This window comes from Cryptomeria japonica, chromosome 9 (genome assembly GCF_030272615.1).
Source record: "Cryptomeria japonica chromosome 9, Sugi_1.0, whole genome shotgun sequence".
Taxonomy (NCBI): domain Eukaryota; kingdom Viridiplantae; phylum Streptophyta; class Pinopsida; order Cupressales; family Cupressaceae; genus Cryptomeria; species Cryptomeria japonica.
This window is the reverse complement of record NC_081413.1, coordinates 630286000-630302501: the sequence shown is the minus strand read 5'-3', so window position 1 is coordinate 630302501 and position 16502 is coordinate 630286000. Positions and strand designations below refer to the sequence as shown.

The following is a 16502-nucleotide window of genomic DNA, read 5'->3' as shown; positions in this document are numbered from 1 at the left end:
TCCATGGATAGCCGAATAAAAGACTCATAATAGAAACAATCCTTGTTATGGAGTAAAACCCCTATTACTAGAGATCAAATGAACAGACAACTAGATATATATGAGATCAATAAATGAGATTAGAGATAGGCAAGAGAGCATTACGTAGCTATGCCTTCTCTCGACACAATATACTTGATCATAGATGAGATAAGTCTTAGTTGTTGCAAAAATATAGAGAAAATTCGATAGAGCTTTGTTGCGTGAAAGAGAAAATATGACATCTTTAGAGATCGAATGACCAGAAACTAAAAATGAGGCATAACTATGTGTTTTGTTGCTTGGAATGGGTGGGAATAGTCATTTTGAATTTTCTTGTGTGAAGGGACATGTGTCAAAAAGGTTTTGATATGGAATACAGCTGTTTGAATCTCAAAATCTTTTCAAGATGTCTGCATGCCATGCAAACATTTGCATGTCGCGCTCCTATCTAACCAAATTGATCCCAAATTCAGACCATAGGTTGCTAATGCTTCATCTTTACAATTCATTTAAGTTAGAATCATGAAATCTTGTTCAAGAATTTTGACATAAATGCACTAGGTTTAATGCGTAAGTGTCATAAATGCACAAGGTGCAATTTGTACACTATAGACACCTTTTTTACTTTGTCTCATATTTGATCATTTGCCTATTTTGAGGCACTCATATTACACATGCCTTCATGATTGTATAGATTTAGATAAGTATCTTTTACAATGTTACATGCTTTATCATCTTTATATGTTTTTCTCCTCTCCAATTTTTGTATCCTTTGTATGCAACCAATTGGAGGGGAAGAACGCATGCCATTATCATTCCTTTGTCAATTATGTTGTTTAGTAATAGGTTCATAGTCATTCCCACCTTGAAGGGAGCAATTATCAAGCTATTTGTAGAGTCAAAATCATTTTTGCATAGATCATAGTCCTTTGGCATTTCACTCACTTGGTCAAATTCTTTTCTACATAATCAAAGCTTTATATTATTTTTCTCGTCTACTTTAACTATTTTTAGGATGGTTCTTTTTCAAGAAAGTTGTAACTAAAGATTATCTCAAAACATGTGGCAAACACTACTCATGCATACTTTTCTACATTTTGTAAGTTTCAAGAGAACACTTATTGCAAGAAGAATTGAAGATATGTTACTTAATATAGATCAATATCCTTCCGAGTGCCTAAAAACTATTTTATTTACATATTGACTACTTGTTTTACCTTGACATGCATACACCTCTTAGTTTGCATGCACATCAAAGTGGGGGCAAAATATAACTGTGAGATTTTCATACCACTACCCTCTTCCTTATGTTTTAGGCTCAATTTGGTTAGTATCCTAAATACAATAACTAGATTACAAGTGACACATTCATGCATAGATTTGGATGATGGCATCGTGCATCTCTATCCCCTTTATTCAAAACCTTTGTATTTACCCTTTATCACCCTAGATCATATCTACATATACAAACGTGATCCAATTCACTTCACAATCATAGATCTCAACATTAACTTTTTAAAATTAAATTTTTCAATTAAGACTTTGTCAACTATCTCACTGGTCATTGTAAACCAACTTAGAACACATTTAGTTAATTTATGTGCTTAGTTGTATTTGAAGGCATTAAAATGACATTGGAGCTAATCTAAGATATAGGCGTTATCAAGAAGTATGCTAAGGTTTTGTTGATAAAACATTTTGGCATCATTTACGAAGAAATTTCGAGCACATCATTTTAGGTTTGTTGCAGACTTACTTGTCCTCAAATCTTTTTGTTAATTTTCATAAATGTTAAAAACTAAATTATATATTTTATTTTAGAACAAATGTAATTATGTTACAACACTATCTTATGATAAATTAAATGTCAGAGAACCTTTTATCAATCCCACTTCTTGAAAAAAATGCCACCTATATTAAATTTGCACTCCTCAAAAGCAATTATTGACTTTGAGGCCACGGATTTTTGCCTTGTTCAAATTAAATTATAAATGTTAATGACATTCTTGGTGATTCCTTCACTCACCAGGTGAACGATTCAGTTTTAATTTTCCAGTTCAAGGATGGCTGCTAAAAGGAGGGGAATGACGAAGCTGTAGGACAAAGTTTGTACAACATTTTAATTCTGCGCATTTAAAGGCTATGATTACTATGACAAGTGGGCCATTGATTAATGGCAAATTGCTGATGAAAATATACGTGCATTCTCTGAATTCATTATTTATATTTCTCATGCATTACTTTACTTTATTTTATATTTTTATGCATTGCTTTATTTATTTTCAACAATTGCCACGTTTTATTGATTAAGTTGCAGTCAGATTCTCTCATCGAGGGGTGTTTAAAACGAGTCAAATGTATATTCAAAGTATGCAAGCATAATAGGTTGATTAAAGATTTCATCTCGATACAAGGCACAATTCTCTGTATATTGATAATCAGCGCACCAGTTATTTCCCTGTGGTTTTCTGGATTTACATTAAATGTACATTACGTGTTGACAGCATATTTATCTCCTCAAGGTTCCAGACAGAATCGTGCCTCATCTTTGACCAAATCAATAAATGTACCGCTTATGATTAGCGACCAAATTTAATATTATACATTACTAATTTACACAAATAGATTTCTTTGCAAAAACTCCATATTCAGATCTAGCCACTATTTCCTTACAAAACTATTCATATTTTGAAGCCTTGGTCATTACTTTTGTAGTTTGACTATGCTCCACCTCTGGTGTCGAGTAACTTCCATGCAATTTAACCGTTTCGCCAAGTACCCCCTGAAGCCAAAAATAAGCACAAGAATTTGTTGCAATTAGTACCGAGATGAGTTACAGAGAGCCACAGGCACAATGGACTTGGTTAAATGTTTTCAAGTGATGTTGGCATTAAAAGTGACAGTGCCAACTTTGCTAATCCTAACATACCTTTTATGTCTCTAAATTTCTTAAATGGGTAATAGTTTTAAAAGTATTTACAAGATATCAACAGCGTCTTGAACACTTCTTAAATACTCAGAGGACTACTCCAACTCTATATATAAACCCTAGAAAGTTTTCTATAATTTAACTTCTTGCCTCTTTAAACCAATCAAATGTTAATAGTTAAACTCAGACTTAAATTATAGTAGTTCTAATGGTTAAACTTCTTATGTGACGTGAGCATCAGACATTTAGACGCTTGTATCTCTCATCAAAGCAGGCATATCATACTTCTTGTCTTGTATGAATTCTCACATTAAAACTTTATACTTAAATGTTTACATGATATTTTGACGAGATCTAAAAGATTGTATAGACATGGTCACACACTATGATTTAATAGGAAAACTTTAAGGGAAAAAAATCAAATATATATTCTTGTCAGAAATAAACTATAGGATCCAAGTACTCACTTCTGATGATTCTCGGGATGTGCCAGAAATATTTGCACTTGATTGTTTCGCTTTAGTGCTGGGAAAGGGAATAGGTGTCAATGGCGGTGAAGGAGCTTCCTCGATGAACTGTATCCTTTCTGGGATTTCTGTCGTCTTTGGCAGCTGCAAAAATTGACCCTTTTGGCCACTGGATGGTATAGAGAGACTACGAGTTGCAAGACCAGGAGGAGGTGGAGGCAATGGAGATGCAGGCTTTGGGATTGTTGATCTAGGCTTTTGTATAACTGAATTCTCCTGACTCTTCTTAGCCATCAAAGGTGCTGAATGAGTTATATTAGATATATTAGAAGACTTTAAGGGCTTTGTTGAATCAATAGGTGGCTTGGGAAGCTCATATAGCGTAGTTTTGTGAGATGGAGATAGATTAGGAGGTGACACATTGGGAGAGATTTTCGATGTACCACCCTTTGAGGAATGAAAGATAGGGCCGGACTTAAATGAAGGCTCCATATGCTTAGATGTCAATGGGCCACTGCCAGGTATACGTGTTAACTTTGCTGTCAATGGACCTGAAAAAGCATGTCGTTTGATTCTTTTAGAATCCGAAGCATCTGGAATGTCAAACCTTACCATAGGCATCCTTTCAACTGAAGCTGGAACAGGCAATGTGTTTGCTGGATTGCCTGTATTTGGTTCTTCTGGGAGTAGTTGACGTCTCAATATGCCATTTTGACCCAACAAATGACTAGTACGGAAGTTTTCAGCTGATTCAGGAAGATTCAACTCATTCTTTGCCAAGGCAACTTCTGATCCTGTATTTCGATTCTTGGATTGTGATAACGGAGATGTGTGCCACAAAGAGCCTACAGTCTCAGTTCCACCTGTTGTCCCTGATCCCATTGCAAAGTTACTTCCTCTCCCTGTTGTATTCCGACTTCTGCCACCAACTGGAACTGGAAGAGCATAAGTGTGCAGATTTTTCAGTGTTATTGTGCTTGTGTCTTGTATGTTCTCAACATTGTCAGACTTCCTATACATAGATGGTGCCAAGGGTGCTGATTTACTGCCAACCACTGGACGCCTGGAAATACTAAGTCTATACTCAACCTCTTCGGGTTTTGCCTGTGCCAAGAACATTTTCAACTTATAAATCACTCAAAAAACTTAATCGTCTTAAATTTGACACATACTCCAACACATCAAATATAATAATGATTCTATAATAACAGTGTATGTAACAAATAACGATCCTCATGGAATTGAATTACAACTTCGAATTAACTTTTCAAATATAAGAGTTTGTAAAATATAGATTTGGGGTAAGCATACTAGCGTTATACTACCACTCTGATCGGTGGATTTGAAACTACTAAATCATAAGGGAATATCAGAACTGTGCAATTTATGGAAACGAAGGATCTTGAAGTAAAGACAGCAGCAAAAAATACAAGGAACCAAAAACAAAACAGAAATTATCTCAAGTAAACGACTAAACAAATGCTATGCCTTTTGCCACAATATCTTCCAAATGGATTCCACCACTTGGCATCTCCGAGATTTTATTGCAGTATTTGTGAAACCAAACTAGATATGACTAGCATGCATTCAGTTGTTTGCTTAAGAATAAATGACTGCTAAAGCCTAAAACACTAGGATATAAAAAATCGGAGTTATAGGAATTCAGAGCCAAGTTAATTAAATAAAAAAGGGAATCAATTAAACTCGTTGTTGACATCTTTGAGCATAATTTAAAGCCCCAAATTGTTTTGCTTAAAATCCTATATCTCACAGGAATAGAAGCTGAGTTGTCAGAGTAAACAGAGTTCAGTAAACATATCTTAATCAAATGAGAACCTGCTTTTAGAATGGCCACAATCAGAATCGTGGGATTGGCACTAATAAAAAGGGACAGCAAACGACATGACTCCAGTCGAGCCAGGATCACAACACCTTATGACACAAAATTTCAGTATATGGCATTTAGTAAGAAAGATGTATTTGAGTTTCCTTAAATATAAGGTAGTTTCCATGCAATGTTACTGTGAAATACACTTCTAGAGAAACACAGTATTATTGGAAAAATTATCAATCGTCAATATACAAGGATCATATTGATTGGTAATTACTGCTCAAGTGTCATGATAATGTTAGGAATTACATGTAGAAGCAAGGTATCCATGTGGGCAAAGGGAAAATTCATACAAAATATAACAACAGGAGTTCGTTGTAAACTTTTTTAATATATGCTAATAAAGCTGATCTCTTTGGATATTTGCACATCACTCTTGTTTTATATTCTTGCTCTTCGCTTCCAAAAGTAGAATGGTCGAGGAACGTGAATATCTTTTGTATGGTTTATTACACCAGCCATTGTGCATTTCATCTTATATGTATTGAAGCATCTATGAATAAAAGAGAAAGAAGAATACAAACATGTAACATGCAAAAGTATTCTTTGACATGGAAGCATCCAAGAATCTAAGCAAAAGCATAAATATTGGTGCCTAACATGCCTAATTATGCACTCTTGATATTGCCAAAGTTGACAGTAAATTTTGCCACCAGATATAATCAAAGTCACCAAGGAATATTATGTTCATGACAATCATTTTAAAATTCAAGTGCAGTACACAGGTTGGCCAAGAAAAGTACCCTCAACTGAAGACCACTGACAATATCAAACACATCTCCTGAATTACGTAACATTGGGAGCTTCTTCTAACTTGTGTAAAAATAAGACTATATCATAAGGTGACAAATGGAAAAAATGCATATGAATGTCTAGTATTTTCCATAAATTCATCTTATTCTGAATTAGGAATTGTTAGAGCCAAGAATATTATACATTTGATCGCCAAAGAACTTTGGCACTGGAACTACTACTTTTGAAGTTTACAAAAACAGAACAGAGCATAACATTCATATCTCCATTTGCAAATTAAAAAGCTGTAGGTAACAAAATTTTCATTAAAATATAGCATATGACCATGGATATCTCCTTCTATAGCTCGGTAAGATGACCTGCTGTATCATTTAACTATGAGCTAAATCTAAAATAAAATGTTCTCAGAACTATGCATTCTACTTGTCATTTGCTAATAACAACAGCTATAAAAAAAGATCTCTATCTCAAATATGTACTAGACAATTCTGCATAAATATCCTGTAGTATGTTATCGTTTTTCACCTCTCCAAGTTGGATGAGATAGATTGTTAGAGATGTGGCTCCATGTCTAATCTATTAATTGAAGACTAAACCTCCCAGACATTGATCTAAAGAAATTTTTAATCTGTAGTGTGAATCTACAATGCAGCGTCTTTACATAATTATATGAATGTATGCCTACAAAATTTGCAGTTCATGAAGCAAACTGGAAAACAGTAAAGTAACCATGTCCATGATTGGAATTAACGATAATCACAGTTTCAACAGCAAAGACCGAATAAAGAACTGGCCTATAATATACTAGCCAGACAGTTTTGAGTTATAAATTGAATAGAAAATTATTCTTAGATTTGAGCTAATTCATTTGCTATGTTTTCATTTATATTTTACAGAATCCTCCTTACAAGGGAGAGCCAAAATACCTCTGTTTGGGAAGGTTCAACTTGCAGAGATGAACGTGGAGAAGATGACTCAAATCTGTCTAACTGCAAAATAGGATTGCTATACAAAAGTACATCAGAATTGAATCTAGTATATGATAATCAGCATACAAACAAAAGCATTCATGGATACTTATATGACATTAAGACAATTTAAAAAAAGTCATCAATATCAAGCTTAAGATTCAAAAAAGCCTTTAATGAAGATCCATAAAGTTAAGCCAAGCGTTTGCCAACATAAAATCTGAATAGGAATACTGAATAAGCTATTGCTTGCTGTTGAAGCATTTTGAGCAGAAAAAACTTTTTCAACTATAAATGTCTCTTAAGACAAAATTTCTGCAAAGCTATAGTGAAAAATTCATCTCACTTTCTTAAGTAGGAAATATCTTAAAATCCACACAAAAATAATCTCATGGCTGACTTTCACAAGATAAACATGTTCCAATAAAAATCAAACCAATAGAGTAAGGATTTACAGTAGAACTTTTTATCTTCAAGAAAAGAGAAATGCAATTTACCTCCATGGAATTTTCAGAGCTGGTAGATTCATCATCATATTCTGGATAGAATTCAAAACTCACTTCACCATCATCTTCCTCTGGCTCATTAAGTTGATATTCAATATGCTGCTCTTCAGCAATCTTCTTTACATGAGGTTCAAGTGCCTCAAGAGAAGCAAGCCCCTTCCTATATAAATGCAACTGTTGCATCGAGAAAAGGAAAGAATTGATGAGAAAGGTACCCAGATTGATTTCTTGAAACTAAAATAAGAAAGAGCGAGCCAAGAGTGGAAGCATTGCAGTAATAAACCTGAGCTGTATAGTGACGGGCAGCTTGAGTTAAAAGACTGCGAGATTGCCCTTGCTTCAAAGACATCAACCGGAAAACAAGGAGTGTCACCTCATTCTCATAGTCCTCTTTAGCTGACTGCAAATGTTCAGAGGTAAATATTTCCCCTTTACCAGTCTTGGATTTTCCTTTTGCTCTCTCTGCTCGTATTTCCTCATATGTTTGTCTGAATATGAAAATATACTCACAAATATAAAACTCTCTAACATTACCACTTAAAATAAAAGGAAAAAAGAAAGAATAAATAAACTACTATCTACCTTTTTGCATCACACTGCACTTTCAGTTCCTGCAACCAGACACAGAAATGTCAGGAGGGAGGACATAAGTCAACTATACTTATGTAGTATCAGAGATTCAAAGGATACTCTGAGCAAACAACAAAATAGATAGAAAGGACTTGAAATCAATGCTATTTCAGTATTATTAGATTTATGTTTCAAATCTGTGAGGAAAGCTTCATTCTTAAAAGCAATTCTCTTATGACAAAACAGTGTTCATGTATATAAGATCTCATTAGTTCAAACTGTCAGGTCCACATTACCAATATTGAAGCATTGTTATCATTTTTACTAAATAAGCATAAAGCTATGTTCTGAAAACCCATGCTTGCCCCCTCTCCCTTGTTAATGTTGAAACCAGAAACATAAGACACAGAAATCTGAAACTTACAAAATCTCACAAGAACAAGATACACAGAATTTATCCCAGGAAAACCCTCCACTTGAGGGTGAAAAACCCAGCCACACAATAAATATTTTATTGAATGCACAAATTGTGTACAGAACTTAAGAGATCAAATCCTCACACACAGATGATCTCAGCTGAACATAATAATTATATCAGAAGACTGAAGATTATGCAAGGTCACAGCAGCAAAGTCTTGAGCTTTTCATCGATAATCATCAAATACATCAGAATATCGATCACATTAAACTTCACATCCCTCGGCATATATATAACACATAACATGACCCGATATAGCTCATGAAGAAGAAAGATGGAAGGCCAAACACCAAAAGAAGATGTCAGTTACACAACCGACACACAAAGATCCAAAGAACTTCAATGGATGAAATTCACGATGGAATAAACACTGCCAGCACATACACAATACGGAGACAGAATACTTCCAGCTAATCGCCGAACAAGAAATAAGGAACAACAAAACAGAAAGATAACCATCGGAGAAATAAATAAAATCTCCTCAAGCATACGCAAACATTAACACTCCCTCTTAGCAAAGGAGATATTATTTTCTGATTTTCAAGTCATGGAGTCTCTCAACATGACAAACACAATGGCTACACCCATATGTGTAAAAAGCAACATTTTATCAAGGATTCTTTCAACGTGATAGCATCATGGATTCGCTCAACATGATGTTCACCATGGCTACTCCCATTAGTGAAATAAACACAAGCTCTCATCACGGAGTCACTCAACTTGATGTTATCATGGAGTCTCTCAACATGACATCCACCATGGCTACTCCCAGAGGGTGGAACAAGGGCTTTCACCTCAAACTTCTCTCGCAAAGAAGAATGCATTAACAAGGGCTTGCACCTCAAACTTCTCTCGCAGAGACGAATGCATTAACAAGGACTTGCACCCCAAATTTCTCCATCACAGAGAAAAATGCATTAACAGGGCTTTCACCTCTAATTTCTCCATCACAGAGAAAAATGCATTACAAGGGCTTTCACCTCTAATTTCTCCATCACGGAGAAAAATGCATTAACCAAATCTTCATGATGACGTGGCTCCCTCTGAACTTGATATCAACCTTCTGACCTCCTTGTCCAAGGTTGCCTCTAATGAAATAACAGGCTCTTTCTGAAGCTAGATGTTAGGCTCCCTCTGAAGCTGAAATGTCAGGCTCCCTTTGAAGCTGAAATGTTAGGCTACCTCTGAAGCAGAAAAAGTCAGGCTCCCTCTGAAGCTAAAAAGACCATGATCCTTGGAATATGACCATCTTGAGATTAGAACAAAAATCTCCTTGCAGTTTGCTCCCTCTCACTGAGAGAGCCTTCTTGTCTCAATTTTAATATCTTTAGTGTTGTAGCGATCAAGAGGTATGTTGGAGTATACCCCAATTCCAAATCTCCCTTCAGTAGAGTGACCAACACCTCCAACAATATGAAACATAATGATAGCTCAAATGATGCTCAAATATAGCATTCAGTTGGAAGTTCACAAACACATGCTATGCACCTAGAACATGTGTAGCCTCCACCTATAATAACAAGCACAAATATAAATAATGATTCACTATTCCAATGTTATGAAAATTCATGAACATCATTCAAACATAAAAGAAACTTATCTCTTTATTGCCAATTCCCATTGAGTTAGTCCTATAGCTGAGTCTAATCTTCTCATAAGACTCCTCTAGCACTGTTCTTTATATCAGGAATCTTTTGGTATGCATTAAGGTCTGCTTAAATACACCACATACTAAGTGTTCTCTCCTTTGAACAAACAGAGATTGCAGATTATAGCAATGACAACAATGTGATAAATGATCACAACAAATACAAGCTAATAGGATGCAAATGCTAGATAAGAGCAACAACACAGAGAAGTCGTGATCTTGTCCTTCCAAAACAATAAAGTGGACCTCACATGATGTGATACCTAGATCAGTCGCATTGTGGAGATCTCGTTGAGTTTGTAGGGCCACTCAAGAAATCCAAAATAGGAAGAAATGAAGTCGCAGCTTAGAAGGAGGTGTAGTCTTCAGAAAAACATAGTTTGAATAACACCAAACAATAAACAAGCAACCCTCCCAGAATCCTTAGACCTCCTGTGAGGGAGATGGCCTCAAACCTGGCTTTGATACCATGTTAATGTTAAAACCAGAATCATAAGACACATAAATCTGAAACTTAGAAAATCTCACAAGAACAAGATACACAGAATTTATCCTGGGAAAACCCTCCACCTAAGGGTGAAAAACCTAGCCACACAAAAAAATATTTTATTGAATGCACAAATTGTGCACAAAACTTAAGAGATCAAATCCTCACACATAGATGATCTTAGCTGAACATAATAATTATATCAAAAGACTGAAGATTATGCAAGGTCACAGCAGCAAAATCCTGAGCTTTTCATCGATAATCATCAAATACATCAGAATATCGATCACATTAAACTTCACATCCCTATGTATATCTTAATTGATAAATCATATAAATGTAAATTCTCTTGACATTTCATTTATCCAGCATAAATGAATTCTGAAAAGAAAGATCAAACCTCCACATTTTGAAGTTCGTTTATAAGTGACTCTGAAGGAGCTGTTATGGTCTGGTAAATATGAGTGCGCTGCAAAATTTAAAATGTAAAACATGCTAATTAACAAACCAATCCATTTTTCCAAAAATAATCTGAACTATACAGCCAAATGTTCAATCAGAATTAAATGGCACTTATTTACTTACATATCGATCAAGAAGCTTGTGGAGTTCAAACTGAACTTTTCCCAACATTATCAACACTCTTCCTGTACTTGCAACCAAATAAAAATAATTGCATGTAAGTGATTCTGGTTGTGGTGATTTATATCCCAAAATGGTCCACAAAAAAAGCAAAAGCTAAAATCCACTTTTGGATCAAATCTAAATGTGATCTGAGCTAAGAAACAAATAGTTCAAAAAGAATCAAAGTGGAAAGCATGCAGCACCATTAAAATTGGAAGACAAAGCCAGCTAGAAAATTATACTCGACTAATCCCAAAGAACCTCACCACTATCTTCGTCATTATTTAATGCCGTCTTCTCCAACAAACAACTTCCCATCTCTTGCAATGACTCAGAAAATTCTGCATTTCACAATTTTAACTTTAGCTCATTAGTTCATAGCAATCTTGGGATACCTAAAATATAAAAGCAGACAACATCTCTGCACGATATGAAGCTTGTCTAAAGGGACACAATTGCAAGATGCTTTCTAATTGGATCAACTTCAACAATCATTGCTATTGCAAATTGACCCTCTTGTAAAACAAAACAACCTGTTTTCTGTAATTGTTTTGATCACAGCAGACCTTTTCTTGAGTTTTAACAAAGTTATTGTTAGAAACCTCCAGCATATCTAATGAACTATTTCAACCAGAAAATTTTCATATCAGGCACCATTCCTGCAATTGTATCTGAATTATACCGATTGGAAAGAGTGCTTGCATGAGGAAATAAGATATCTGTTACCTCATTTACTATCTCAGAACCATGCCTGAATATGTTTTCATAATATGCTGTTTTTTTTTGTTTCTATGAACTTGGTTGATATTTTTTGTAATCAGTAAAAGAAATTACAAGGCCATAAAGTTTTTAAATGTATTCTGATGCTAATTTCATGGTCAATCAAATATCTGGAAATCAACCCTAGATTGAAAGCATGGTGAATATGAATCAAGTCATAAATGAAGTAAGATATATAAATAAAACAATAAACTACGATTGAAGGTTTTGATAGTAAATAAGTATAGGGGCACCTATCATTTACATGACTTAATATAAGTGAAATTTTAAGAAATAAAGCTGATTAGCTGACCAAAGTTTAGGACTTCAAATTTCATTACACTTGGTCCAATACTTGAATTTCCCAGGCTCTTATATATCATATTTTTGGTTTTCATGAAATCCATTCCAAGTTAATTTGACTCGACTTGTTCATAGTGTAGATTGATAGATTTTAGCATCTCATATATGAAAATATTCACGTGCTTATAGTAAATGTACACATGACTTATAACAATTTCCATCATTCTTACTCAAGTTTTGAGATTGGTCTTGGCATGCAGAAGAGATGTTATTCTTTTAACAAGCAAATCGCTTATCTATTGATTGTTTACCAATTTGTATGCTTAACTAGACCTTGTTTTAAGGTAAGAAGCTCTAGCAAGTCCATGCAAATTGATTTAGAACTCGTGGTTCTGAGTTGAGAGAAAAATTTCTAATCTAAATAGAGATTTTTCTCACTCAGAACCACGAGTTCTAAATCAATTTGCATGGATTTAGGCAAATAATAATTAATGTCTTTCCTCACTAAGTGGACATTTAATATTTGCTCATGAATTAATCTGTGATTAGTTTTGAAAGAAAGAAATCTTATAAGTGGACATTTAATGTTTGCTCATGAATTAGTCTGTGATTAGTTTTGGAAGACAGGCATCTTTTTCTTCAACAAAAATTACTAGTTTAAGTTATATCACTTGAGCACCAGAATTACATGGAGAGCCTCAATTCTATGAAAACTAAAAATTCTAGCATCTAAGACCAGTCTATGCCACAATTTTTTTTAATTTGATTAACTTCCTGGTGCTTAGGAAACTGAATGCTGCTGTGCATGCTATCTTCATTTTTCACATCATCGATAAAGAGCAAAATGATCTTGGAGTATAATGGCATTTAGTAAAATAAATAAAACTGAACTTAATCATAAATATGAATGCAGACCACCATAGAAAAATCATGCATTTATAAACCAATCAAAGAAATGCAGAAGTTTAAACAAATGAAACATAGATGATTACCAAAAACACTATTGGTAGTAAGTGCTGATGCAGTTATAAGACCTTCATAGCATTCACGCATGTCTTTTATATCCTGCCACAACCAAAGGGATTAACCAGATATCAGGGCCCATGGAATTAAAACAATTTTTTATTTAAGGCATGCGATGTTCCTTTCTCACTTCATGCCTTCATGTTAAGTATCAATGGATCGATCATGGGTTGCAATAAATAGGATTCCATGCATAACTTATAAACACACATCTCAGATGATTTGTCCTTTACAGGTTGCAGAATAAACATTTTGTTTTTATTCTCTTGATCATCAGTGAAGCATTAAGGCTAATTCGAACTAAGTATATAAACTCATTTTTAAGGCTAATGTTCAAGCAAATCTTCGAACAACACAAAATTGATAAATATAAATATACATATATTAATAGGAATTGGAGGCTGTCCTTTACATTTCCTTCAGAAAATTCATTACCCTTATGATCGTCAAGAAAAATTAATAAAGATTAAAAAGCAGCCAGTTCACAAAGATCATTCAAATTCATTTGAAGGTAAAATTCAAGCATTTCCCTAATAACCCAAAACTACTAGACACGTACATAAATATAGACATTAGACTCTAAGCTTCACGGTTCCTTTAACATTTTCATCTCATTTTACTTAAAATAATAATAATAATAATAATAAAGAATAAAGATTGAAAACACATCTTCATGGAAATAAAACAATTAGAAATGTACACAGATATAGTTAGCACTTATACTTCAGATTTATTTTTAAATTTCCTCTGGCATCATTTGTCTTAGGGGAAATAAAACACAACAATAATCGAAGTACAAATAAAAGGTTAAATTTCCAAATTCCTTCAAATTTTAATCCGTCCCATGCAATCAAAAATGATAAGAGACTAAAAATAGCCATTGTATATTAGCTCATTTGAAGCCAGAGTAAAAGCAATATTTCATGTGACACAAAATTAATAAAAATCCGTAAATATATAACTAGAGGCTATCCTTGACAATTCCTTTAATAATTCTTCTAAGATCTTCAAGAAAAGGGAAAAATTAAGTACAGACACGCACAAAAGAGCTACATAGTTCTTGAAAAACACAGGCAAAACTTCACTATAACAAATTCGATTTGAAAACTACACATATAGGAATAAGGTGAAAAGAGCAGGCACTTTCGACAGAGCATTTGATTTCAATTGAAGGCCGAATTTCAAACAACACTTCAGGCAGGTCAAAAAAACTGAAAAAACAAGCGCTTCCTGGAGAGCATTTAAAATTCCATTTTAAAGTCAAATTTCAAGCGACACTTCAAATAACAACATTCACTTAAAAAACAAGCAAACATACAAAAATAAACGAAAACAGTGAAATCAATTCACTTGCTTTCACACAAATGGAACCAATTTCATACCTGACAAGCTTGTGCTAGCTCGTCGAGCTGAGGCAACGGCCGCTTCTGCTTGTGCCGTTCCTTTCCATAATTATCCTTCTCCTTTGCCCCATGTTTTCCCTTAGAAAGCCCTCGCAGCTTCATCAACGAAGACTTCATCCTCCTTCAACACAAACCTTTCCAAAGCCAAAAATCCACTCCCTTTCCTCTTGTCCAAAACCCTAAGCTGCAATCACAGATCCCTCACAATGTCGAAATGCCAGAACAGAATAAAATGGAACAAAAGCACTGGCGCTTCTTCGTCTTCTCCCCTCGCTTGGTCAAAAGATGTACAGAATGTCACCAAATTTAGCTTAGAAATTTAATACGCCCTAATAACGCATCCAAATTTCGCTGAATTCTTTATTGCTTCTATGTTTGCTTTCGTTTTCTCTCCAGTTTCTCGGTCCTCCGGATCGTCAAACAGACGCCTCCATGTAAAAAAAACTTCACCGTGTGGAAAGATGTGAATTGTAACAACAACTCATCAATCATTAGACTCTCTGTTCACGTGCTGATTACGGATCCAAACACGAACTCCGTCCGTTGACGGCAAAACTTCAACCATTTTAGCCTAAATAAACCGCCTTGGATTCCTGTTATGTTAAGGAACAAATTTGTCTGTGAACGCCATTCTAGTCGTACGCAAAAGGCAGGCGAGTCCAGTCAAAGCTGTGGAATTTTGTTGAGTGTCATTCTTTTTAAAGCATGATAAACTTCGAAGGTTAAGTCAGTATATTATTTTATTCTTATTTTATTTTATTTCTTCTGCATTCATACTTTGAAACCGTTGGAACTCGACTATGATGGGGTCCACCGGCTAGAGTAGGGGTGGAAAGTCAAGAGAGCGACTGAAGATGCCTTCTCGGTGACCGGGAGGAACGGGCACAGGGATTTTTTTAATCTTCCCAAGGTCTACAAATCTGTGTATGGAAATTATTATTTTTATATATATATATATATAGTAAGAGAATAATCACATGGTCACAGGAAGGGTTTTTTTCGCTTTGGGATTTGGATTTCCAAATGTAATCATTGCGTAGGGGGGTCTTGTGATTTTGCCTTACATAAGCTTAGTGGATTGGGCTTTCAAAGGTAAATTTGCTTGTCACATTGGAGTTTTCATTGTGTTGAAGAGACTTTTTCAAAGGAGAAAAAACTTAGTGGAATGATGCATTATTATAATAGGGAGATTAATTGATTGATAATATTTTGTAATATATATTTTATGTTGATTAAAATATTTTATTTGTTTTGGGTTTATCTAGATTAGATTATTTTTAAATATAAGAATAAACTTCATAAAATTTGACTCACAATCTTATATGAATTTGGTCTCTATCATCATTTATAATTGATTTTGATTTGAGATATTATATTCATGATTATAGTTTAGAATCACAGGTGCATAATTGACCCAAATTACTTTCAAAGTGTGTGGATCTAGATCTTAAACTTTTTATAGAAAAACTTTGAATTGAACCTTGTTGCCCTTTGATAGAGTAATTAGGGTTTCCCTTACTTTGTTTCATTTAAGCTAAACTTAGGATGCTTTTCTTATTCTTAGGTTATATTATTTTTTAGCTTTTTTGTTCCTAAATATAAGGATACTTTGTAACTTTCATATTCATTATGTTGATTCAATTGTTACATAATCAATATGATTCATGTTATT

General features: G+C 34.3%; 1 protein-coding gene across 2 annotated transcripts; it reads right to left on the bottom strand.

Annotated features, from left to right (window-relative positions):
• Positions 1–2425: 2425 nt before the first annotated feature.
• Positions 2426–15535, bottom strand: LOC131048283 (uncharacterized protein At2g33490). 2 transcript variants are annotated; one of them, XM_057982176.2, is made up of 11 exons: positions 14810–15535; positions 13397–13469; positions 11609–11683; positions 11304–11365; positions 11119–11187; positions 8118–8146; positions 7819–8023; positions 7527–7709; positions 6988–7050; positions 3418–4521; positions 2426–2803 (listed from the first exon to the last, which is right to left on the bottom strand). In XM_057982176.2, the coding sequence occupies exons 1-11, from the start codon at positions 14945–14947 to the stop codon at positions 2699–2701; spliced, it is 2106 nt and encodes a 701-aa protein (XP_057838159.1). In that variant the 5' UTR covers positions 14948–15535; the 3' UTR covers positions 2426–2698. The 2 variants fall into 2 exon arrangements, with proteins under 2 accessions (XP_057838159.1, XP_057838160.1); XM_057982177.2 differs by lacking the exon at positions 6988–7050.
• Between the last annotated feature and the right edge of the window lie 967 nt (positions 15536–16502).

What these genes read in the sequence shown, in the direction of transcription:
- LOC131048283 (XM_057982176.2), bottom strand. Translation starts at nt 14,947, where the DNA reads ATGAAGTCTTCGTTGATGAAGCTGCGAGGGCTTTCTAAGGGAAAACAT. An exon ending in GTGCAGTGTGATGCAAAAAG is followed by an intron (nt 8,024 to 8,117) that starts GTAGATAGTAGT and finishes TTTCATATTCAG; the next exon opens with ACAAACATATGAGGAAATAC. An exon ending in CCCGTCACTATACAGCTCAG is followed by an intron (nt 7,710 to 7,818) that starts GTTTATTACTGC and finishes TCGATGCAACAG; the next exon opens with TTGCATTTATATAGGAAGGG.